The following is a 26,854-nucleotide window of genomic DNA, read 5'->3' on the forward strand; positions in this document are numbered from 1 at the left end:
AGGCCCTCACACAGCCCAGTGCCTTTTGATGTTACTGATTCTAGAGATGTTCTGATAAAAGGTTTTTAAATGCCATTATTGAATAACTAGGGTCGACAACGAAAACTCCATTAGGTCAGTTTTATTCCTTGATCAACTTTATTACTCATTTGGAGTGCTCCAATTTTCTTCCATTTTCATTTTGTTTTCACCGAAATTTTGAACAAAATACTCCATTTAGATTTAACCAAGTCATATTTTATTAATTATAGCTCTGCCTTCTGAATTGTCTTTGGTGGCTATTACCTCTACCATAGCTAATTCTCCTGTGTTAAATTTTGCAGATCTAGATTTCGTCAAAGATTTTTGTATCACTCTGGTCCCTAAAGAGTTTTGTGTGCTGTGGTAGCCATGGTCAGTTTTCATTTATGATATTTCTACCGGTAATATACATTATGAACTGGACAAAAGCCCTATTTATTTACAAATGTACAGTTTTGTCAGCATGAATAAAGCATCCACCTCTCCTTTACTACCTTTATCCCCATTCCCGAGTGACCCTAAGATCCCATATAAAATGCACATCAGCATATTTACTGAGATGATTTTTCGCCACAGAAGGATGAGGAACTTAAGGGAGAGACTTTTAATAATCTATCCCTTGTGCTTTACGCAGGCCCTACCGTACACTAGAGGCTTCGAAGAGGTCAAAAATTCACACGTGTAGACAAATTATGTCCCTTAACATGCCAGGCAAACGAAGTGCTACCAAACACGCAAAGACTGTCCTAAAAGTGCGTTCTGGAATAAATCTGTAAACTTGGATCTAGTTCGCTCCCCTCTCCTCAAAATATATCGGCTTGCGCTGAAAGAAATCAGACCGATGCTCATAATTCTGACCCCTTATATAGGGGGTAGTTTTGGTTTCTGCTACTTTCCCTGATTCAGTGACAGGTAACATATTTCATGTACCCAATGAACTGCAACACCACGGCGAACAAGGGACGGACCCTCAAAGTTGTCGGTAGGGAGCCAGGACCCCGCCCGTGGCATGGGGAGGTACCGTGCTAAACAAGCTTGCAAACAGCAGGCACCTTCCTCCTACAGAGGCGGAAAGCCTGGCCAAGAGAGGCCGGGGCGGAGGAAGCCAAGCTCTGCAGGCCCAGACAAAGCCCTTCCGGCCTCCACGCGTCGCCATGGCAACGCAGGGTCTGTGCCGGCCGAGATTGGCTGGTCTGGCGCGCGCAGTGCCTGCTGGGAAAGCGCGTCCCCGCCGCGGCTCCGCCAGTTTGAACTTGGCGGGCCAGATGTGGGCGGCGGGGTGCTGGGGGCCTACTTCTCCTTCTTCCTACGCTGGTTTCACGGGTGACTGCAGACCCAGGTCACGGCCCTCCTCGGGCTCCGTCTCCGTCCCTATGACGGGCGCTCGTGGGCAGGGGTTGGAGGTGGTGCGCTCGCCGTCGCCGCCGCTGCCGCTGCTGCTGAGCTGCAGCAATTCCACCAGGTCACTGTTGTCTCCCCTTGGCCACCAGAGCTTCCAGTTTGACGAGGACGACGGTGACCGGGAGGATGAGGAAGACGTGGATGAAGATGCCCATGGTTCAGAGGCCAAAGTGACGAGTCGGAGAGGAATGGAGTTACAGGGGTGTGCCAGGTAAACCCGAGACTGCCCGGCAGATTCAGCCTTTTTCAAGATTCCTTAGACTCTCTTAAGTACCCCCTTCTAACACTCTCCTGCCCTCCGACCCAAAGGCAGAGCAGGCACTTGCAGACTGAGGTGCCGTGTTTTTTGGTTTTTGGTTTTTGGTTTTTTTGCACATAAGGAGCCCTGTGCAAATTCTTGGAAATGACGGTAGATTTCCTACGGCTCTTAATCCTTTTTTCCTGAGATATGATTGCTGCGGTCTCACTTCCCAGAAAAACTCACATAGTCTCAAACACACAGAACTTTGCTACCATTTCAGGTGTTCTATGAATCCTTAAAAGCCAGATTGTGAACTCCAGAACTCTTATCCCAAACCTGAACACCAGAACGTGGTTTACTGCACCTTAGTAGTACCTGTGGTTGGTTATTCTGAAAACATACTGATGGCTAGTGAAGGAGGTTGTAGTAAACAGGTCACTTTTTATAACAGAGTGCTGAAGCACAGAGATTAGCAATGTCAACCTCAGCATGTGGCGACGTGGTTAGATAGGATCTGAGTACGCACAGAGGAATGGATGTCATTGTATCAAAGAATGCTAGGATCAATGGGGTTATTAAAACTACCTTAATTTGTTTATTTCTACTGTTATTCACTCAGCAAAATTTGTGTGCCACATATTAGTCTAGGTACTGGAAACCATAAACAAGATACTGGTCTCTACTCTCATGGAATTGAATCCTAAATCAGTCCACTTATTTTACAGATAATAAAACCATGGCTCAGAATGCTAAAAGTGACTCAAAGGCGTGCCCCTAGTTATTAGCAGATCTGGGTCTACTACGAAGATAGACCGATGATGTTCTCTTTCCTAAACTGCGTGCCTAGTACTGGGTATATAGAAATGGAACAAAGGGTCTATCCCTGTAGGAATATTTCTGAGACGGGCCCGGTAATGCAGCTCCATTCTGGGATAGACTTACTGCGTTTTCTTCGGAAATCATTTACAAGTTTCTGATTGTCAGGCTGTGTAAGGCACAGTACAGGAGGTCTGAGAAATACAGGCCAGAGAACCCATGCTTTATGTGTAAATAGCAAGATACCCCCTTCAATATAGGGTGTTCATATCTAGCATGAGTGAATGGAATATGGAACCCGTATGAAGTAACCCATATACATGGTTACAGGAGTGAATTAGTTACGGATGAGAAGTGAAAGTAAGTACATTGGTGGGAATGGAGATCAGAAAGAGTAACCAAGTAAGCCACTCATCCAGGCTGGTTGTAGCAACAAGAAACAGGCCTCCTCTGATCAACCTGATAGTAAAATTTAATGGTGGAGTTAGGGTTTCAGTAATCTGTTTTCATCTGGGCCTTTGTAGGTATTCTTCAGGACTGAATGGGTCTCAAAGGTATTTAAAGTAAATTTGAAGGCTTTGGGAAATACTTTCTGAGCATAATCAACTGGACTAAGCAATCTGGACACAAAGTTAGTGACCTGCAGAATAAATGACCATCAGAACTATCGCTCAGCTACTGAAACCTTGCATTAGTTTCCAAGAGCCAAAGCCCTGACTAAATGGAGCGTGCCAGGGGAGGAGGCAGATGTATGTATGTCTCACTTACGCAAAGCCAGAATCAACTGGTTAGCACCATAGGGCTAAGGCTGCCTTCCTTATCACATTTCAGTCCCTGTGAATCAAAGGAGTAGCTGGGACGTGGGTTTGAAAAGAGAATGCTGAAGTTATCAAGCGTTGTGTGTGGCAAGTATCAGACACTTATTAGGTGCTCAATAAATGTGCTGACTGCATGCCCATTTCCCACTTCCTAAAGAACAGATACATGCAGTGATCATTGTCAAATGCTTTAGAAACTTAGCACTTCCTTTCAGGAAAGGTAGGTGTTTAGAAAATTTCCTCATTCCTCCTCCTTACTATGCTGACCTCTGTTTGGTGCCCTGGACAGCTTGTGGGTGACAGGATGAAGAGAGCAGGCAACCTAGTCATAGCCCTTTCATTATTCTGGGCTGCGAATATTATGTGGAGCAGACAGCAACCTAGAGCTGTGTGGGATTTTATGCCTTTTCTCCATGCCTCACCTGCCACATTGATCTGACTGGCAAAACGAATCGGGTAAGGCTTCTTTGAGCTAGACTCAGGCATCAGCTGCACATAATGGTTATTACCTCAAGGTATTTTTGGTATAAATAGTGCCATGTTTAGAAGATGCATTGACCTTCAAGGGTATTGGTCAGAACTGAGATTAAGCTCAAAGTTAGCTTCAGAGAAGATAATGAGAAGCGTTTTTCTGGAATATTTTATAATGTGCTCTGGGCTTGCTGTTTATCTATTCAGCTTTATCCTGGTTTTTCTACCACTATCCATTAGGAAAACCATGCTGTAATTAATATCTTGTTCACAAATAGCCGCTTGTCAAGCCTTTCTTGATTATAAGTAGAGCTGTAGTGTGTGCACCACGCAGTTTGAACACATTTGTTACAAATATTAAGGCAGAAAATTTAACATTTAAAGTGTCATTTCTTAAAAGAAAAACCCACTGATCTGATTGTCTTTCAACAAATGTTTCCTAGGACACTACTATATTCTAGACCGTAAAGCCAGGCTCTTGAAATTAAAAAAAATGAGTTAAGATATGTTTTCTTTAAGGAACTCGTGGCCTGTGGCAGAGATGAACAAGTGACAGGAAGCCCAAGAGTTTTACTGGCAGTGCTGGAGTTGAATTTTGAAGGGACAGTAGGAGTTCGTCATAGTAATAATAGTAAATGACTTACTAAGTGCTTACTGAGTGCCTGGAACTATATTAAGTGCTTTAGCATGGATAGTTTCATGCAATACTACCTGTAAGGGAGCCAGCCACAACTGTCATCTCCATTTTGTAGACAAGAAAACAGAAGCTTAAAGAAGTTTTTTTTAAAATGTACGTAGCTAGGAGGAAGCAGATAGGATTTCACCCCAGGGTGTTTTACGCCCAAATCTAAGCTCTTAATCTGACCCTATGCGGAGGTGGAAGAAAGGAATTTCAGATTTAGGTGAAAGTTACAGGGCATGGGATGTGGCACATTCATCAACCTAGTAAGTGAAATGTAGAGTCTGGATCAGCTATTGGTGAAAGAAGAGGCTGGAAGTTAGGCAAAGGGCCGATTCACGGGTGTCAGGCTAAGGAATTTGGATTTTATCCTGTGGGTGAAGATGCCATTGAAGAACTTTAAGATGAGGAGTGATATGATAGAAGGATACATTTGAGGGATGAATCTGGCAAAAGGTGTGGATAATCGTTTGAAAGGGAGAAAGGGAGGCCAGTTTTGTCCGGATGGTGGTTGTAAGGTTGGAGGAAACAAGAATGGCTTTCAAAAATGGAAAGAGGAATGAACATGACTAGGTGATCATGTGGGTATGGGAGGTGGGCGGTCTAGATGTTGACAAGGAGCAGGTGGAGTCAGAGAGCTAGGGCTTCTGGCTTGAGTAACTGGCTGGAGGGTGATACCATTCACTGATGTAGGATTGTAAGAGGAGTACCTTTCTTGGTGGGAAGGGTGGTGGGTGGATGGTAGAGGATGATTAGATTTGTTTTCAACTGATTGATATTTAAGTTGAGTTATGTATCACGTAGTTGGAAAGATCTGGAACTCAAGATGACGATCTGGCCTGGAATTCTTGATCTAGGCATCATCATGTAGTGGTAGTTGAAACTGCACTACAGTGGGGGCAGATGGGTTCCTTCTGCGAGACTGAGAAGGAAAGACTTATGTAAGAAATAACATATCAACAGTGTCTCTTTCCCACTAGAATACAAATTCCATAAGGGCATGAATGAATTAAGAAATAATAGTAGCAGAATATAATGAGTAAGCTGAATCTATGAAGTAGAAAAGTTGTGCAAAGCAGTGGGTGAAGCAATTGGTTGCTAGAAGCAGGAATGTGAAAGAGACGAAGAACTGAGTCTATAAAACTAGTCTTTAGAGCTACCTTATGTCCTGAACAACCTTGCTTTCTATGGCTTGATGGTTAAGCTTTTTCTAAGTTTCATGAGGTTTGTGGATCTGGCCAAGTCCTTGTGTTCTTTATTTATGTATGTACTTATTTCCCTGCCCCTCTTCTCTTTACCCTGAGTTGTTATTTTTCCTTATACCCAGAAGAGACAGACTGACAGAGGTGTATGGTGGAGATGGAGACTGTGCTAGGAGGTAACCAGACTGGAGAGTCATATACACCCTATCTAAGGATTGGCAAAAGGGATTCAACCAAAATGTTAAAGAATGTTTTGTGGCTTCTTATTTCAAAACAATTTCAAACTTATAAAAAAGGTGAGGCCGGGCGCGGTGGCTCAAGCCTGTAATCCCAGCACTTTGGGAGGCCGAGACGGGCGGATTACGAGGTCAGGAGATCGAGACCATCCTGGCTAACACGGTGAAACCCCGTCTCTACTAAAAAATACAAAAAAAACTAGCCGGGCCAGGTGGCGGGCGCCTGTAGTCCCAGCTACTCGGGAGGCTGAGGCAGGAGAATGGCGTAAGCCTGGGAGGCAGAGCTTGCAGTGAGCTGAGATCCGGCCACTGCACTCCAGCCTGGGCGACAGAGCAAGACTCCTTCTCAAAAAAAAAAAAAAAAAAAAAAAAAGGTGAAATGATATAAAGAACTTTCATTTACCCTTTACCCACAGTCCCTAATTGTTAACATGTTTGCTTTATCATTCTCTTTATGTGTACTACATAATCTTTTTTTCCTAAACTACTTAAGGGAGGGAAAGGGAAGAGCCCGCTTCAGGATCTGCTTAGGATTATATGTTGTAATGAGTAATTAGTTATCCAGGTAAGATTTTTAGAAATAAAAAGGTGTTGGCATTGAGGCAAATGGATAGGGTGTGGATTATCCCAATGGGGTTTTAAATAATGTGGTTTTAGAAATGAAGGAATTCAAAGGCAGTTTGTTGGATAAACTAATTCAAATATTAGAATTTCTTTACATGATTTCTTAAATGTATGCTTATGTATAATTCGTGTATGTTTGTAAAAATCACAGTATTGTAAATGCAGTATTAAATTTTGCTTTTACTGTACAGTTAAGTGATTTGGACTAGGAAGCAAAAGAGGTTCTTGCACAAGTACTATAGTAGCCTCTCTTTTGTAGCACTGAGGTTGAATCAGAAGATAACCAAGAACAACAGAAACAGGTGTGCTTACCAGAAAGCCGCCTGACACCATGGGAGGTGTGGTTTATTGGCAAAGAAAAAGAAGAACGTGACCGGCTACAACAGAAAGCTCTAGAGGTAAAACTAGACAGTGTTCTTTTTATTTAATCTGTGAGCTCACAAAGTAGAGCTGCAGTTGTAAATTAAAATGTTAATGTTATTATTCCTGAAAGCAAAGTCTTTGCATGTATGTTAGTTTACTATATCAAATTTAATAACTAAGTTATAATATAATAATAGAAATATGTTCATTGTTAGAGCGTTTGGAAAATACAGCTAAGCATAATTAAGAAAATTAAAATCTCCTCTAATTTCACTGTCTGAAGATAATCATTGTTAGTATTATGACATAGCTTTCCAGATTTTCTATGTAAATTATTTTGAAATAAATATGTACAAATGTGTATATATGTTGTATGTCTACATACACTGGAGCATCAACATATGTACATTTAACTAAGGTAAATTCAGCTGTATATACTCAGTAAAATTTTTAACTTTACTGAAACAAAATAGAGGCAGGAATCTACCTGCCCCTCCCCGCCCACCCCATCCTACCGTGTGTCACTCAGTGAGCATGTACCCTGTGTGCTGGGCGATGGGAAACTGCTTGCTAGTCTTTCAGGGTGTTTCAGTTTCTCTGTGCCTCCCTCACTTTTGGACATTTCCATGCTTGAGTCTCTTTTGAACTTTTACTATATGAACGTAAAAAACAAATAGTTTTAGATGTATTTTTTTGAACTCTTACTGTTTCAGGACATGGCAACCAAATAGATTTGAATAAATTGGCATCCCCTAAACTCACTATCCAGACTCACTGTCTGAATTCTTCCTATCCAAACACTGAAGCCAAATAGATTTGGATGATGAGGGACACTTCTTGTTTTTAATGAAACAGGATAAAATTATTTTTCTCTATCATTAAACATTTTTATAACATTTTAAAATGGCTCTCTAATATTTAATAAAATACATTTTAAAATGTATTTAAAATGTATTACATATTTGTTAAAATATAGTTAACTGGTTCACTCTTGTTGGATATTTCAGTCTATTAGTAACTGTTGCTAAAAAAAATCCTGGGAATTGGCAAGGCACGGTGGCTCACACCTGTAATCCCAGCACTTTGGGAGGCCAAGGCAGGTGGATCACCAGAGGTTGGGAGTTTGAGACCAGCCTGACCAACATGGAGAAACCATCTCTACTAAAAATACAAAATTATCTGGGCATGGTGGTGCATGCCTGTAATCCCAGCTACTCGGGAGGCTGAGGCAGGAGAATCGCTTGAACCGAGGAGGCGGAGGTTGCGGTGAGCCGAGATCACACCATTGCACTCCAGCCTGGACAACAAGAGTGAAACTCCATCTAAAAAAAAAAAAAAAACGCACACACACAAAATCATGGGAGCAAAAGCTTCATGATCTTCCTTAGAATAACTTTTCTGTTAGTTTTGAAACCAGTTATTATTTGATAAGTTTCTAACCAGGCAGGCAGTCACATGTTTCAGAGGCTTGGCATAATTCAAATGATTATGAAAACTAGTACGTTCTGCTATTTTCCTATTGTATGACACTTTGTATTCTAGATTACAAATTTATTCCTGGAAAAGGGCGCTGTGAGAGTGGCACTTATTTCCTCTTGGCAGTACACAGGGCTTGAGAAAGACCTTACGGTTGATGTTAGGCAAGAATAATAAAAACCTGATTCTTTTTATTTGCTGGGTGTAAGCAAGTTATTTAAACTTTTATGTTTCCATTTTCTCATCTGCTTAAGAGGAATAAAATAATACCTGTGTCACAGGGGTTTTGTGAGGATTAAGTGTAACAAAGTATAAAGATGCCTGGCTTTGTTTTTATTTGTATTGTTATTTATATCATTACTATTCATAGCCTTCTTAAAGCTTTTTCATTTATTTTCAGAATTAGGGTGTATTTTTGAATTCCCAGACTTACTTCTCTTACCTCAGTGACTAATTCCATTATTTAGTTAGTAGCTTTTAAGAATATTTGTTCACAGTGAGCACTCTATTTTTTTATGTTATAAAAACACGTACCTACATATATATCTATATATATATATTTATACATATGTATGTGAAATAGCATCTTAATTTTGTGCAAAACCTGGTGTTCTTTTTTCAAAAGGCTGGTCATAATTCATTAAATTGGTTTTAAACTTACAATTTGGAAAATACTGATCCAGTGAGTTAATGGTAGAACAAAGTTCAATTTCTGGTTTTGGGCTTTATCTGTAGTCTCACAAGAAGTTACTTGCTATATTAAGAAAAGGCGGGTTACTTCAAGTCATTTTTAGTCAGTATACAGAGAAAAGTTAATCAAATTTCAGAGATAGTAAGAAAGCCTGGGCTTGGTAGTCGCACAGAACAAGGCTGAAATTTTAGCCTTGCCATTCTAATTCTGTGACGTTAGAAAAGTTAATTAACTTCTCTAAACCTCAGTTTCTTCATCTATAAGCCAGATGTTAGAGAGGCAATAGTGGAGTAGTTAAAAGTGTAAATTCTGGGTTTTGTTTTGTTTTTTTGAGACAGGGTCTCACTCTGTCACCCATGCTGGTATATAGTGGCGCGATCACAGCTCACTGCAGCTTTGACCTCCCCTCCTCTTCCACCTCAGCTTCCTGAGTAGCTGGGACTGTAGGCACACACTACCACGCCTGGCTAATTTTTGTTTTTGTTATTGTTTTTTAGAGAGGGGGGTTTTGCCATGTTGCCCAGGCTGGCCTCTAATTCCTGGGCTCTAGCGACACCTCCTAAAGTGCTGGGGTTACAGGTGTGAGCCACGGTGCCTGGTTTAAAAGTGTAAATTCTTGAGCCATACTTCCTGCATTGAAAATTTGGACTTTCAGCAAATCCTTAACCTTTCTGTGTCTCAATTTCCTTATCAGTGAAAGGGGGAGAATAGTATTTACATCATAGTGTTGTTACGAGGACTAAATGAACATTAGGATATGTACAAAGCACTCAATAAAGTTATTATATGTGAAAGGAGATCATAATAACTGCTATGAAGGTTTGTTTTGAGAAAAGATTAAAATAATGAATATAAACCCTACCACAATGATAAGCATGTAGCAGGGTATAATTATTTGTAATTTGACTGAAAGATTAAAACCTTTTTATGTATTTAGTAGTTTGACATTTCTTATGGCTACTTTATTACGTAACTCTGAAGTGATTCCATTTTAGCATGACTCTTACGTATCAGTTATGCCAGGGATATCCTAACATATAGGCCAACTAAGCTTGCTGTAAACTCATGTTGAGCTTTTGTGTTATTCACATTCTTTCACTGCCTTTTCCTTTATTTTGTTTTTATCTCATGTTTTCCTTATTTTTCTGTCTTATTTACTGTGTTCCCTAATTTGTTTATAAACCATATCAAATTTTTAACCATAAGGAATAGTCATCTCACATCCCTATTAAAACTAAAAAGCATGAAAGGCAGAAACGTAATTTTGCCAAGGCTTCATTCGCGGCAGAACTGGGACTGGCACCTAATTCTTTGACTTCCATTTAAATGCTTTTCCCATAATATCAAGATGTATTTTAGAAATAAGTGAGTCAGACTTAGTATTTATTTTTTAATGAACTCTGGTTTTCTAATTTTCTTCCTTTAAGATCTAAGAGAACATTTATAGGATAGTTTAATCATTAAAAAGATCATCCACACTCATAAATTTGATTTGAGCATCAGACATTTAGGTCTGTTTCAGACATCTCTGTGGGACTCAGGTTAAGAAATTATTTTAATTCATAAAAATTACCCACTTACAGAATGTTATACATTTGTAGCTTTTGTTGAGATGATAAATATGGTAAACATTGAATCAGTTACCAAGCATTATGAAAAACTAGTATATTGGTTTTGTAGGTCATTTAATTTTTGTTTACTTTTTAATTATTAAAAATAATCCTTTAGCCAACTGCTCCAAGTTCCCTATGGTCTTTGGCTGATTCTAATTTTTAATATTTGCTTTAACATATTATTATAATCAGTTGTAAATTATAAAAATTACCTAGTTTGTGAATAGTCCTGGTGCCTTCTTTTTTCTTTTTTTAAACCATCTTGCCTTTCCCCATTTAATTCATCAGTCCTTAATGAAGGAATAGGGTAGGATATAGAGCTGTTGGAGAAACTCAAAACTGTCAGTTTTTCTAATATTACCTTCAGTGGTAAAAAATTATTTGAAAGTAGGCAAAACCTATTGAAATACAAATGCATGTTTAAGATCTTCTTTGGATTTTGGTTTTCCATAATCAAGTGTTGTATTCCATGGGAAAATATTAATAGCTATCTCTAATCCTGTTGCAATTCAGTGGTATACCAGAAGACCATGTAGGGACCTTTTGAAGGAAGACTCCAGCTGTGTCCAGAAGGAGATTGGCCTTTGTGGTAAACATGGAGTCATTCAGGGTGGGAAATTCTAAGTAGGGCCAGCCTTGGAAGGGAGGGTTCTGTCTCAAAATATGATGTATATTCTGGTTTGGCAAATTACTTGAACAGACATCCTGAGATTTGAACACTGTTTGGGTTATTGGTAGCATTTTCTAGGTACATTTTGACCCTTTTTCTTTAACCCCTCAATCAACGTTAACTAAAATTTGTTAACCATCAAATAGGAGTACAGGGCTTATTTTTTTCTGATTTTTTAGTTTAGTTAAATGAAGAATCTTAAAAAGGACATAAATATATAGTAAATCATGTCTTTATACATTTAAATAATTACTTTTCTTTTTTTTTTTTTTTTTTGAGACGGAGTCTCGCTCCATCGCCCAGGCTGGAGTGCAGTGGCCAGATCTCAGCTCACTGCAAGCTCCGCCTCCCGAGTTTACGCCATTCTCCTGCCTCAGCCTCCGAGTAGCTGGGACTACAGGCGCCCGCCACCTGGCCCGGCTAGTTTTTTTTGTATTTTTTAGTAGAGACGGGGTTTCACCGTGTTAGCCGGGATGGTCTCGATCTCCTCACCTCGTGATCCGCCCGTCTTGGCCTCCCAAAGTGCTGGGATTACAGGCTTGAGCCACCGCGCCTGGCCAATAATTACTTTTCTTGAAAATAAAATTTAGTACTATTTTGGAAAAGTTTTGGTATATTGTTGTCAGGTCTATATCTAGCCCATTAATCAATTAATGTCTTTCATATTTATATATTTGTATATATACATATATAGACATACATATATACACATGTATTTGTGTACATGTGTATATATATATATATATATATATATATATATATATGCATAATTTTTCCCCCCTTTTGTTTCCTGACATAAGTCCAAACCATCTTCTCCTTTTCTTTTTTTTTGAGATGGAGTCTCACTTTGTCATCCAGGCTGGAGTACAGTGGCGTGATTTCGGCTCACTGAAACCTCCACCTCCCAGATTCAAGCAATGCTCCTGCCTCAGCCTCCCTAGTAGCTAGGATTACAGGTGCCTGCCACCACACCTGGCTAATTTTTGTATTTTTAGTAGAGACAGGGTTTTACCGTATTGCCCAGGCTGGTCTCAAACCCTTGACCTCAAGTGATCCACCTGCTTCAGCTTCCCAGAGTGCTGGGATTACTGGCATGAACCACTGTGCCTGGCCCAGAGGCCCAGACCTTCTTTTTCTTATAACCCATATACTATGGCAAACTCAGTCTTCCTCAGAATAGTTCTCATCCCTTCAAATGCAGTCTTCAGCCTTTGTCATTAAGAGCTCTGAATTTTCCCTTTTGCCAGGTATTCTTGTTTCATAACATTCACTTTACTTTGCCTGTCTCAAAAGACCTTCCCCACCTAGCTAGTACCACACTTAAATTTTCTAACCCCTCCCACCTCTCAGTCTCTCTCCTTTTGAAGCCATCTTTTCACTATTCCTCATATGGTGCTCATTTCTTACTAGCCTGGTATACTAGGCTGGGGGGAAGGGAAGATGTTTCTCCTCATCTTCCCTTCCTTTCTCTGAACTTTTATAATATGCAATAACTCACAATGTAGCACTTACTTCTTTGGTGTATAGAGAATCACATTAGATCAGAGACTTCTGGGATTTCATCTTTATATCAGTTCTTGCTAGGTTCATAGTAGCTGTACCATAAAAGTATACTGAGTAAGTAATCAAAGAACAATAGTTGCTGAAGTGATGAAAAATCCTTAAAATAAAGATGGATATTTGCTTTTAGGGGTATAGTGTTTAAAAGTTGGAAGACTTCCTGAGTGAGGGTAGCTATCTTCTGTGCAGCAGAATTTTAGGATGAGAGGTTATGGAAGACAGATTTCCTGTGACCAGTTGTTTAAAATGCAAAAGAGATGTTCTTGGTGTCAAGTTTTATCTTCATTTAAGACACTGGAATTAGTCTGAGGGTTGGAAAATTGTCTTTCCCACTACCACCCATGCCCAGGTAGGTAGGTCTTTGGGAAACAGGGGCCTGGGGAGGAGAGTGGAGACCAATAGAAGATACGTAAGATATCTATTAGTATCTAAAGACAGAGAAGAAAAATAACCAGTAATTATGGTTGTGGAGCCCTAGTGAAGTCTAGTTTGAACAGCATTCTCAACCAATGGAGTAATTTAACTGATGAGTGACAGAGTGGTGGCATTCAACTTGTAGTTTTATTTGGCCATACCTTTCACATTCTTTTTCCTGAGGAAATGCCCAAACGTGTAGATTCGAGTGACAGCAAGGCAGTTAAATAATCTGGGATATGAATGTGGTTTTGTTTTACACTTCAGCAGCTATAAAATCAGTGAAGAAAACTCTGGGTTTTTTTTTTCCCTAAGGAAAATTGAATGGTTTCTTTGTATTTCTTTTGTGTAACTCTGAATTAAATTTTTAATATAGGGATTATTTAATTCCTATGCTTTATCTTTCATCAGAAATCCAGAAGCTTCTTATAACTTAAAAAAAAAAAAAAAAAAAAAGTTGCAATTCTCTTGAGCTTCTGCCAGTAGCTTAGAGTGATGCCAAAATTTATGTGTGGGAAAGTTGATTTCAATGAGGGTAATTTAGCTGAAGTTTAGTCTAGGAAACTAGTGTTTTGCTGCCAAGCAATTATTTGCACATTTCTAAAAAATGACTTATACTTTTACCAATGCTTTTTTTCATCATAAACTGGTTACTTAAGTAAGTTATTGCCACTAGTGGCATATACTGTATAAAGGAGACTATATTCTTGTTTAATTTAGTTAATAACCTCAGACTTTTAAAATATACATTATTTGGGTACTTCTATTAAATGTTGCCTTTTGTCTAAATAAAATCCACAGGAATTAAATCAACAACTAGAAAAAAGAAAAGAAATGGAAGAACGTGAAAAAAGAAAGATAATTGCTGAAGAAAAGCACAAAGAATGGGTTCAGAAAAAGAATGAGGAGGTAAGGAGGGAAAAATGCATACACACGTTGGTATCTCTTTCGCAAAATCTTCGTATTACACTTCATTACCTAGGTTTTAAAAAATATTTATCTTAGAGTCTTTCTTCTCTGGCTTCTTTTATTTTTCTATCCTGGTAGACATTTATCAAGTCTCTGTCTTCTGCCCTTTGCCCTCTACTTTTCTCCTTTTTCCCTCCTGTGGCTTGCACTAATACTTGCCTGCAGGCAGTCACCAAGTCTGTATCTCTAGGCCTGACCTTCTAAATCCTTATGGCAAGTGCCTCCAAGTCTGCAAATCTAAAACAACCCATTTTGCCCATTCCTCCTTCATAAAACCATTCTGCCATTTCTCTGTTTCATTCAGCTGTCTTCTCGGTCACCAAGGCTTAATTAGAATTCTTCTGTTGTTCCTAATTGTCTCCTCCTTTTCTTTACAATTACTACTTCCCGGTTTGTGATCTCTTTCCATTACATCTTTCAATTTATTGTTTACTTCTTATACTGGATTGTAAGCTACATAAGGGCAGGGATTTTTGCCTCTTTTGTTCAGTTTGCCAGGAGCTAGATGAGTACCTGCACATAATAAATGTACAAAAATAGTTGAGTGAAGATGTTCATTGAATGGATGCATTTTTTCCTTTTAATTTTAATATATTCTTGTATAGATCACACATATTAGAAATTCTAAAAATACTTATTCTGTGGCCAATTTGTCTTCTGTTGTGATTTTTACATATTTAGAATGGTATTGCTTTTATTATTGTAATCCAATCTTACAGATTTGGAAAATGTTTAAATTGCAGGACAATATTTTAAATTTTAATTCTAACTTTTTATTGTTGATCTAATGCCCAGTGGTGTTAATAAGAGTACTATGTAAATAATTTCAGTAAATTGAAGATGATATAACCTTCTTCATCCGGGTATTACAAGAAGGAAATTGGTTAGATGTATGTGTGTGTTATAACCATATTTGTTTAGAAGTCAATTACTTTGGTTTTTTAAAAAAGGTTGCTTCATCCCATGATATAACACGAAAGAGATCTTTGTGAATAAATTCAAAAATAAGTCTCTGTGACTGTTATAAAAGTTTGGGTAGTATCTTTTTGAAATTTGTAACTATAAAACACAATTATTTTATACATGCAGAATAGTTTGCTCTTTCCTCTAAAAGTCCCTCTTATCTTCTAACTCCATTAAGCTAATTTTACCATGCCAGTCAAACCTAGTTGTTGTTTGTCTAAGAATGTGAGATACTGCTGGGAGACAATATATTCACTGTTTTAATTACTGGCAGTAGACCTAATCCAATTATTTGAAGAAAAAAAATTATTTCTTTTGGAGGGAAGTGGCTTGCCCTGACATGAATCACTAGTTATTGAAGGCAAAATTCCATAATGTTGAGAATTATTTAAAAATAAAACTGAGAAGTTATATTTACCTGTTCTGCAGAACTTTTGTTCATGTTAAGGAATAATTGATTATTCTAAATTTTTTTTTTTCTTTAAGACCTATCAGATTTCTTCTTTCAGACATAGTTACATTTACCTCTATTTGTAAAGACTGCTCTCCTGGTTCTTCTCTTCCTGTCTGGCATCTAGCTTTTTTCTCCTCTGTTTACATTTCATGGTGTGTGGTCTTCAGCTGCCTCCAGCTTCATTCACATTTTAGCTGTATCTGTGGCTGCTATTTTCTCTAAGTCATTTTCACTGTGTTCTATCAAAAAATCAGACAAAAAGAATTTATGCATTCATTAGCAAAGCTAGTTTCTTATAATATGACTGTAAATTCTTAAGTGCTTTTAAAATGAATGTTTTATCTCATCTGGTACTCCTAACATTTGTGTTACCGTGGTAATTTATTTTCTGGATGTGTTTATGACAGTGTTATCACATATTTTATAAAAGGGCTTTTACTTTTAATGTTTTAAAAAATCATTTAAAAATAAAATACTTTCTAATTCTCAAAACACAACTGATTTTCTAATGTAAGACATTAATTCAGATGAACAAGGTGTCTGATTGATAACACTGTTATCACATTATTCATGCTTTCAACAAATATTTACTCAGCTTTTAGTATGTGCAAAGCACTATTGGATAAAGCAAAATAGAAATCCAGAAACTTAAAGTAGCCAATTGTTATGTTAGTTTCCTTTAGTTGTGTGAAACAAAGGTTCTCTCAGTGCAGCGTCTTTAAAGAAGGAAGATTTATTGTTGTGCTCTGTGTGGTGTAGAACTAACATGCCAGAAAATCTGAAGCCAGTTAGTGGCTGCTTCCTCTCTCAGTAGTAGTGACTACTCTGAGTGCCTGCTGTGTCCTCCTCTTGCTAACTAAAGGCATTCTGTTCACTCTTCTTTAGTTTAAATCCTACAGAAGTCTGTCTGATTTTTTTTCAGAATTAATTCCCTTGAGCTATAGTTTGCATACAATAAAATACAACTATTTTAAATTTGATGACTTTGGCAAATTTAGGTACCCATGTAACCAGCACCAGTAAAGATATAGAACATTTTCATCACTCCAGAAAGTTCCCTTGTGCTCCTTTGCATTCACCCCCACTCCCTGCCCCCAGCCAGCCTCAGCTCCAAGGAAACCGTTAATCTGCTTTCTGTACCTGTAGATTAGAGTTGCCTTTTCTATAATTTCATATAAATGGAATGATAGAATATATACTCTTTTGTGTTGGTCTTTTGTTTTAAAACTTACCCTATTTCATGTCTTATTCCTTTTTATTGCTGACTATAGTATTCTATGAAATACATTTCATAGAGTATGTTTATCTGTTTCATTCAATTTCATAGAAATTGTTTATCTGTTCACTAGTTGATGGACAATTGAGTTTTCAGTTTGGGATATTATGAATAAAATTCTGTGACCACTCATGTACAAGTCTTTTTGTGTACACTTGTTTTCATTTCTCTTGGGTGAATGCCACCCAAGAGAATGCCACCCAAATAACTGGGCTATATGGTAATTATGTGTTTAACTTACAAGAAATTGCCAAACATTTGTTTAAAGTACTTGTACCATTTTACATCTCCACTACTGTTATAAGAAAGTTCCAATTGTTCCACATCTTTGACAAATTTGGTATGGCCAATCTTTTTCATTTTAAGTCCTTCTAGTGAGTGTGGAGTGGTATGCCATTGTTTTAATTTTCATTGCCCTGAGATTTAATGATGTTTAGCATATTTTCATAAGCTTATTGGATTAGTCTTCTAGAGCTTTCATGACAAAATACCATAAATTGGGTGGTTTAAACAACAGAAATATATCTTTACCCACAGTTCTGGAGACTGGAAATCAAGATAAAGGCGTCTGCAGGTTTGGTTTCTCCTGAGGCCTCTCTCCACGGCTGTCTTTTTATGTCCCCACAGTGCTTTCTCTGTGCACACATATCCCTGGTGTCTCTTCTTCTTGTAAGGACACCAGTCCTGTTGGATTAGGGTCCTACCCTTATGACCTCATTTAAACTTGATTACCTCTTTAAAGATCCTGTCTCCAATTACAGTCACATTGGGGATTAGGGATTTAACATAGGAATTTGGGAGAGGGGCAGGAATACAATTCAGTCCATAACACATATTGACCATTTCTACATCTCTTGTTGTTGGCTTGTTTTGTGTTGTGTTGATTTAAGTCATTTGCCCATTTTTTGAAGGGGTTGTATGACTTACATGAGAATTCTTTGTATATTCAGACTATAAGTCCCTTTTCAGATATATGTGATGCAAATATTTCTTCCCATTTAATCCTTCCTTCCCTCCCTCCCTCCCTTCCTTCCTTCCTTCCTTCCTTCCTTCCTTCCTTCCTTCCTTCCTTTCTTCCTTCCCTTCCTTCCTTCCTTCCATCCATCCATCTTCCCTCCCCTCCCTCCCTTCCATTTCCCTCCCCTCCCCTCCCCTTCCCCTCTCTTCTCTCTCTCTCTCTTTTTTTTTTTTTTTTTTTGAGTCAGAGTCTCACTCTGGTTGCCCAGACTGGAGTACAGTGGCATGGTCTTGGCTCACTGCGCCTCTGCCTCCCAGGCACAAGTGATTCTCCAGCCTCAGCCTCCTGAGTAGCTGGGATTATAGGAGTGCACCACCACACCTGGCTAATTTTTGTATTTTTAGTAGAGATGAGTTTTGCCATGTTGGCCAGGCTGGTTATGAACTCCCCATTTAATTTTTCTTAATGGTATTTTTTTTTTTTCACTAACAAGAAGAAGCACTGATTAATGGTATTTTTTTTTTTTTTTTTTTTGAGACACAGTTTCACTCTTGTTGCCAAGGCTGGAGTGCAATGGCATGATCTCGGCTCACCGCAACCTCCGCCTCCCGGGTTCAAGCGATTCTCCTGCCTCAGCCTCCCGAGTAGCTGGGATTACAGGCATGTGCCACCACCCCGGCTAATTTTGTATTTTTAGTAGAGACGGGGTTTCTCCACGTTGGTCAGGCTGGTCTTGAGCTCCTGACCTCAGGTGATCCACCTGCCTCGGCCTCCCAAAGTGCTGGGATTACAAGCGTGAGCCACCGCGCACGGCGATTAATGGTATTTTTTAAAGAGCAGTTTTAAATTTTGATGAATTTCCGTATTTCAGTTTTTAAAATACTTGGTGGTTTTTTGCGTTCTATTTAAGAAATGTTTGCCCACCACAAGAGGGTAAAAATACTCTCCACTATTTCCTTCCAGAAGCTTTATAGCTTTAGCTTTACCTATATGTCTATTTCAGTTTAATTTTAATGTATGGTATGCATTAAACGTCAAGATTCATTTATTTGCATGTGGATATCCAATTGTCCTAACAATATTGACAAGATAATCTTTTCCCTATTAAAGTACTTTGGCACCTTTGTCTAAAATCAGTTGACCATATATTTATAGGTCTGTTTCTGGATTCTATTCTGTTGTATTGATTTATATCCTGTGCAGTACCACACTAACTTGTTACTATAGTTTTATAGTTCTGATTTTATTATTGTTGAAATCAGATAGTGTAAATCCTCCAGGTCTTTAATTCTTTTTCAAACTTGTTTTAGTTGCCCTGCATCTTTCCATATACAGTTTAGAATCAGCTTATCAATTTCCCTAATAATGCCTGTTCTAATAGTGCTTGACACTATTGGGATTCTGCTAAATATAAATACATAGATCATTTTGGAGAAAATTGCTATCTTAATAATATCAAAGTTTAAATCTATAAACATGGTTTTTCTTTCCAGTTATTTATGTCTTCTTTAATTTCTCCCAGCAGTGTTTTTTAGTTTTCAATGTATAGCAGTATCATCTTTTGTTAATATATTTCTCAATATTTCATGTTTTTACTGATGAGGGCAGTTACCTTGCCTTGTTCCTGATATATAATATATATTTTTTTATATATACATATATATAACATACATATGTTTATAACATTAACATACATGTCTATAACATTAACATACATATGTTTATAACATGTATATTTATAACATATATTTTTTTTTCTAGCCACACTCCTATGGAACATTTCTGATATTACCTTGTAATTTCCGTGCCTGGTTTTGATATCAGAATAATGCTGGACTCTTAAAATGAGCTTTAATGTGTTTACTTTTTCTCTATATTCTAAAATCATTTTTTTAGGATTTGATACTATTAAGATATGCCACAATAATATTTTATATTAAAATATGGAATATCTTTAACTGTGTAATAGAATCTACTAGTGAAGCTTTCAGTGACTGGAATTTTTGTAGGAAAGCTTTTAATTTTGAATTGTTTTTATAAGTAGAGGATTATTCAGACACTACTTTTTCTCAAATTAGTTTTGGGAAGTGACATATTTTAAGGAATTTTGACATTTCATTTAAAATATTGAATTTATTGGCATAAAATTGTTTTTAGGATTCTCCCATTTTGATTTCTGTATGATGTCTGTAGTGATCTGCCACTCACTGTCTCTATGACCTTAGGCAAATTACCCTCCATGTGCCTTAGTTTCCTCCTTTGTAAAATGGGATAATAATAGTATCTACCTCACATCATTATTGTAAGAATTAATTGACAGTGTGTACAAATAAAGTACGTAGAATGGTAACAGGCATAGTTAGCACTCAATAAATGTCAGCTGCTATAATTAAAAACAATGTAAGAACTGGTTGATTCCTTGTAGGTAAAGTTGTGGAGGACAGTCATGAGTCACATGGAAATTAAGCAAGATATGCTCTAAGGTCCTTTTCAATTTGTAGATCTTCTGACAGTTTGAAGTAGTTAAAATCCAGTATTGTTCCAATGGCTATTGAGTTCTCAGCATGAAAAGATTCTGTTTCACAGCTATTGGCTGCCCAGCAAGAAGGAAATACAGCAGCTTTGATACTCCTTGGGGGAATTACTTGAGTTTTTTTTTTTTTTTTTTTTTTTTTTGAGATGGAGTCATGCTCTGTCTCCCAGGCTGGAGTTCAATGGCACGATCTCGGCTAAGTGCAACCTCCGCCTCCTGGGTTCAAGCAATTCTCCTGCCTCAGCCTCCCAAGTAGCTGAGATTATAGGCGTGCGCCACCACGCCGAGCTAATTTTTTGTATTTTTAGTAGAGATGGGGTTTCACCATGTTAGCCAGCCTGGGCTCGAACTCCTGGCCTCAGGTGTTCCACCTGCCTTGGCCTCCCAAAGTGCTGGGATTACAGGCATGAGCCACCGCGCCCATCCTGAGCTTTGATTTTTAAGACTTGTCTTTTCCTGCACAGCCCTAGACATACCTTGTCTATAACCGATGTTTGTTGGTTGAGTCTTAATTGAATTGCTTATATTAATGTATTCTATTAGCTGCTTTCAAGGGAAAAATTTCTTTTCTTGGCTCATAATTATTTGCCTGGGTGATATGTATGGCATTTATTTTGCATATACTTTTTATGCCTTGCAGATTTGTTTCCAAACCTTTGATAAAGAAGACTAGCTATGTCATTGGTTATTTAGAATTTAGCTGTGTTGGCAGATTATCTTTTAAATAAGGAGGAAAAAATACTGAGTTATAATCTGTATCAAGGATCAATATTTTTTTTTCTATAAAGGGCCAGTTAATATTTTAAACTTTTGGGGTCCTGCAATCTCTGTTGCAGCCATTCAGCTTTGCTATGATAGTGCAAAAGCAACTATAAACAATAAATATGTAAACAAATGAGTGTGGCCACATTCCTATAAAACTTCATTTAGGAATACAAGTGGATGGTGGACCAGATGTGACTGGCAGTCCTTAGTTTGCCACCCTCTGGTCTATGGAAGAATTATATAGCCAGAGATTTGTCTGGATGTGCCCTTACATACAGTGTTTAATGAGCATTATTCATTTCTCCTCTCTTAATTCACCGATGGCAAAGATTTATGCAAATATTAATACTGACAAACTGTCCTGGAAATATGTGTGTGTGTGTATTTATATATATAAAAATTTATATGTATATGTATATTATATAAATATATGTATATATACATATATTTTGATTTTTTTGACATATATATATAAATTGTGTGTGTATATATATAGCCCCTGTTTTAGAATGAGAGTAAATATCCATTAAAAAATGCTAAGATTCAGACAGTCTAACAGATTGTAATTTTTATTCACTGTTATTTATTCAACAAATTTTGATTGAACACTGTATTAGTCTGTTTTCATGCTGCTGATAAAGACATACCTGAGACTGGGAAATTTACAAAAGAAAGAGGTTTAATTGGACTTACAATTCCGTGTGGCTGGGGAAGCCTCATAATCATGGCAGAAGGCAAGGAGGAGCAAGTCACGTCTTACATGGATGGCAGCAGGCAAACAGAGAGAGCTTGTGCGGGGGAACTTCTTTTTTTAAAACCATCAGATCTTATGAGACTTATTCACCATCGTGAGAACAGCATGGGAAAGAATTGCCCCTATGATTCAGTTACCTCCCACCAGGTCCCTCAAAGATGATATTTGGGCGGAGACACAGCCAAACCATATCAAACACCTGCTCTTCACTCAGTACTGCCCCAGGCTCTGAGTGGATATTGGTGAGCAAGATCTTTGTCACTGACCTCATGAAACTGATAGCTCAGCAGGGAGACTGACATTGAACTGTTAATTGCAGGTATGTTATATATTTTTGTAAACCATGTTGTGCCAGCTGTCATGATACCATGTCTATTTTAGTTTAGAAAATTGCTGGATACAACAGTTTTTCCTTAGATGAGGATCATTACTGGTATTACAATTAACATTTATCTATTTTTATTTAAGAAAAGAAAAGAAAGAGAACAAAAAATTAATAAAGAAATGGAAGAAAAAACAGCAAAGGAACTGGAGAAAGAATACTTACAAGAAAAAGCAAAAGACAAATATCAAGAATGGTTAAAGAAAAAAAATGCTGAAGAATGTGAGAGGAAGAAGAAAGAAAAGGTATTTTTATTAAAGTGACCAGTTAGAATACATAACTTTGGTGTTCATATGTGTCAACTACATCTTAGAAAAAGTATCTAATAGAAAATTGGCACTAGCTTAGCATAAAATAAATGCGTGAAGCTATCCTAGTTTATCCTGTTATGCTGTGTTTAAGTTTCAAAAATGAATATGCATTTGTAGTTTTCTTAAGTTGAGAAATAGTAAGCCTGTTGATATTATTTTAGTCAAGTCTAAAACTTGTTGCTGTTATTCCTTTTGAATATTTTTCAATGCACTTTATGGGAAGTCTTACTACCATTTTATAAATTACTATTCTTTGAAAACAGCAAATAGTTTTTTCTTTGTGGGTTTGATGTCTTACTGTTTTTCAGAGCTGGACACCTTAACGTATATCCCTGATCATGTTCAATATTCTACTCATATTATAAAAATATGATTCAGTATTATGGCCAGTAAGCCATTGGAGGTAGACAGCTACTGGAGAAAAAAAAAAAAAATCAGTAGAATTTGAATGGAATATATAGTTACAGAATATCCCTGGAAATATTTTGGTCTTGTCATTTTAAGGAAAAAGAAAAACAACAGCAAGCTGAATTACAGGAGAAAAAGGAAATAGCAGAAAAAAAGTTTCAGGAATGGTTAGAAAATGCGAAACATAAACCTCGTCCAGCTGCAAAGAGCTATGGTTATGCCAATGGAAAACTTACAGGTTGGTTTTTATGTTGTGTGGCTTACATAAATATGGTTTGCAGAAGCAAATATTATACTCTTTTTGACAGAAATAGAAATGTGTAAAAATTATTTTTCTTTCAAATTACTATTTTCTGGAAGATTATATTATAAACATACCATGTTCCTATGGAGATGCTACAAATGTACTGTCATTCTCCACATTTGTATTTCTTAAAAGCAATAGTTACAAAACTGCAAACTTACGCTTTAAAGTAATGATTCCTAACATTAAGAAATAAATAATGTTCTCTTACACTTTTTCAATGATAAAGCCTTAATCAGGATATATTTTAAGGGGTCGTTTTGCCTCCTCTCTTTCTAACCCTCTCTAAGGCAGAGCCTCCCGTGTCCTTGGCACATTCTTTGTGTTAGGTAGAATACTAGACAGCACATGAACCAGACACAAAACCGACTGGCCTTTAGTCTTGGTCTGATTATAAAGGGCAGTGCATGTTTTTCTTTGTGCTTCATGTTGGAAGTTCATACCTTGCTGACAGCTGCCTTCACTTGTTTAAGTGATTTATTATTAAAATACTCCCATTCTGTTTTGTTCACACAATAGAACATATTCCAGACTTTGTTTTGACCATCTTGGTGAAGTGAGTGTTGACATATCTATGCAAAGTGGGTTGCCAGTGTCTGAAAGACACATTCCTGCTGTCAGGATTAGGCCTCTCTCATATGTCACGAAGGTCATCTGTTTTAGCTACTGAGCATGGCCTGCTCCTTTTTGTTTCTTGCTTGAAAAAAAGAGTAATAAGCAGTGGCTTTAACCCAGTAATTGAGTAGTAAATTTAAAAGTTTAGGTGGGAATACTAAACATATTGACTAGAAGTTAATTACTAAAATAATGGATTGTTTTATTAATTTTTGGCATTTTTAATGAGTTTAATTCTAACAAGCAGCATATTTGTCTGCAAATGTTGTACTTAAGTTTCTTTATTCTTTATGCTGATATCATTTTTATAAATTATGAAATAAAGGAATTTTTGTGCCAGTAGTGACTGAAGGATGTGGAGATGATTTGTAAAATGTTCTTCCTTCAAATGTGCTTATTAGATGTCAGACATCACAATACTTTAAACATTTCATATACATTAGCAAAAGAATGCTCCATAACTCATAACACAATTACAGTGATATTGTGAAATCTTATTGACACTGATTCAGAATTTCTGTGATTCTAAACAAGAATCTTGATTTACTATAACTTCATATGAAGAATAAATGTTTTTCTGTAAACTTCATTATCTGACAAGAGGAAGCTAGTACACAATCAGTGGTTTCCCAGACTGAGTTAAGAAAATGAAAGTTTTGTTCAATTTAAGGATTGTAAAATTAATTTCTTAGTAAAAATTTTATAGGAGTTTGCATTTACATAGGTTTTAACACTAATGTTATTTGGATTCTTAGAATTATCATTTATGTTTTAATTTTAACTGTAATATTTACTGTATTTGGAAAGTGTTACTTTGAAAATATCAAGGAGTTTAAGTTTTAAATAAATCACATTGGCTTATTAGTGATAATTTGTCCACTTGACATTTTAACATTTTTCTAGAAGTTTTAAGTGGCTTCTTTGATGTCAAGAAGTTTTTCCTTGTTTTGATCTGATTTTTCAATAATTTTAGGTTTTTACAGTGGAAATTCCTATCCAGAACCAGCCTTTTATAATCCAATTCCGTGGAAACCAATTCATATGCCACCTCCCAAAGAAGCTAAGGATCTCTCAGGAAGGAAGAGTAAAAGACCTGTGATAAGTCAGCCACACAAATCATCATCTCTGGTAATTCATAAAGCCAGAAGCAATCTTTGCCTTGGAACTCTGTGCAGAATACAAAGATAGCATATGTGGAAAATAACATGCTTTTATCTGGAGCTATTTAATTTAAAAGTCAGAAATAGTTTTTTACTGCTCAGTCAATAACTCAACACTTAATGTGATTATTGACAAATAGCAATTTTTGCACTTGTATATGGAGTCCTTAGAGTTGAGGAAGATATTTTCTGGATTTTGGTTTTTATGAACTTTTCAAGGTTGATCTTGTCATGTTGTTTTGCAGAATAAGTGGCTGAATATGTAAGAATTGTGTTTATATTTAGCTTGTATTAAAAATATACTGTAATACCAATAAAATTAACAGTTTTTCTTGTAGTGTTTTATACTCTGTTACTAGTTTACATTTATGAACATAAGATTAATTTGTTCAAAACAAGCACCTCTAAACTGCATGCTTGAGTAAGCCTTAGAAGAATTTAAAGCAAAAAAAAAGGAAATAGAAAAAGAAGTTTAAGGGATGGTGGTTTAGAATTTAAGTGGGTTAGCACCCTAGAGTAATCAAAAACATCTTTGCTGATGGGTTTTGGCATATTTTTCCCTGTGTAGATATTTTAATTTTATTTATATTATATTAATTTAATTATTTATTTTGAGACAGGGTCTCCCTCTGGCTCTGTTGCCCAGGGTGATAGTGGCTTACTGTAACCTTGAACTCATGGGCTCAAATGATCCTCTTACCTCAGCTTCCTGAGTAGCTGAAATCACAGGAGCATGCCACCATGTACAGCAATTTTTCTTTTCTTTTTTTTTTTTAGCAGAGATAGGGTCTTCCTATGTTGCCCAGCCTGGGATATTTTTAACTAACTGAAGGCATGTTTTGTTACAAATAAATCAGGGTTGGGATTTCCAAAGGAAATTTTTTTTTTTTTTTTGATGGAGTCTCGCTCTGTTGCACAGGCTGGAGTGCAGTGGCGTGATCTCGGCTCACCGCAATCTCTGCCTCTCAGGTTCAAGTGATTCTCCTGCCCCAGCCTTCTAAGTAACTGGGACTACAGGCGCATGCCACCACACCCAGCCAATTTTTGTATTTTTAGTAGAGACAGGCTTTCACTGCTTTGGCCAGGATGGTCTTGATCTCTTGATCTTGTGATCCGCCCACCTTGGCCTCCCAAAGTGCTGGGATTACAGGCGTGAGCCACTGCGCTGGCCTCTAAAGGAAAATTTTAAAACATTGTTTTATATGCTGGCTGGGCACGGTAGTTCATGCCTGTACTCTCAACTCTTAGGGAGGCCGAGGCGGGAGCATAGCTTGAGCTGGGGAATTCAAGACCTGCCTGAGCCATATAGTGAGACCCCATTCTCCACAAAAAGGAAAAAAACAAAAGACAAAACCATTGTTTTGTACTCTTATCTTAGATTAATGTGTAGAAGTCTTGAGACACTGATAATATTTTGCCACACTGTAAAAATATGTAAATATTAATTATAATTAGGTTGCTAGTTTCAAAATTAGGATTATTGCATTATTTTTTAATATTAAAAATGTTAAATGTTAAGAATAATGGTTCAAATGATTACCAAAACAATGCCTAGCATTTTTTATTAAATTTAAAAGTCTTTTATCTTTTTTAGAGGATGATCAAGACATGAAAATTTATTGCGGCAGTATAAGACTCAACCAGTTCATTTAAAAGTGACTTCTATTTAGAATATATTCCATGTTTCTGTCAGATGAGTCATCTGC

The 26,854-nt window shown here is 37.1% G+C and overlaps 1 protein-coding gene across 1 annotated transcript; it reads left to right on the plus strand.

Annotated features, from left to right (window-relative positions):
- The first annotated feature begins 618 nt into the window (after positions 1 to 618).
- Positions 619 to 25,485, plus strand: CCDC34 (coiled-coil domain containing 34). Its single transcript, XM_025356400.1, has 6 exons — positions 619 to 1,633; positions 6,769 to 6,907; positions 14,098 to 14,205; positions 22,437 to 22,595; positions 23,166 to 23,307; positions 24,962 to 25,485. Exons 1-6 carry the CDS (start codon positions 1,176 to 1,178, stop codon positions 25,174 to 25,176), a joined length of 1,221 nt encoding a protein of 406 aa, XP_025212185.1. The 5' UTR covers positions 619 to 1,175; the 3' UTR covers positions 25,177 to 25,485.
- The last annotated feature ends 1,369 nt before the right edge of the window (positions 25,486 to 26,854 follow it).

Source organism: Theropithecus gelada, chromosome 14 (genome assembly GCF_003255815.1).
Source record: "Theropithecus gelada isolate Dixy chromosome 14, Tgel_1.0, whole genome shotgun sequence".
Taxonomy (NCBI): domain Eukaryota; kingdom Metazoa; phylum Chordata; class Mammalia; order Primates; family Cercopithecidae; genus Theropithecus; species Theropithecus gelada.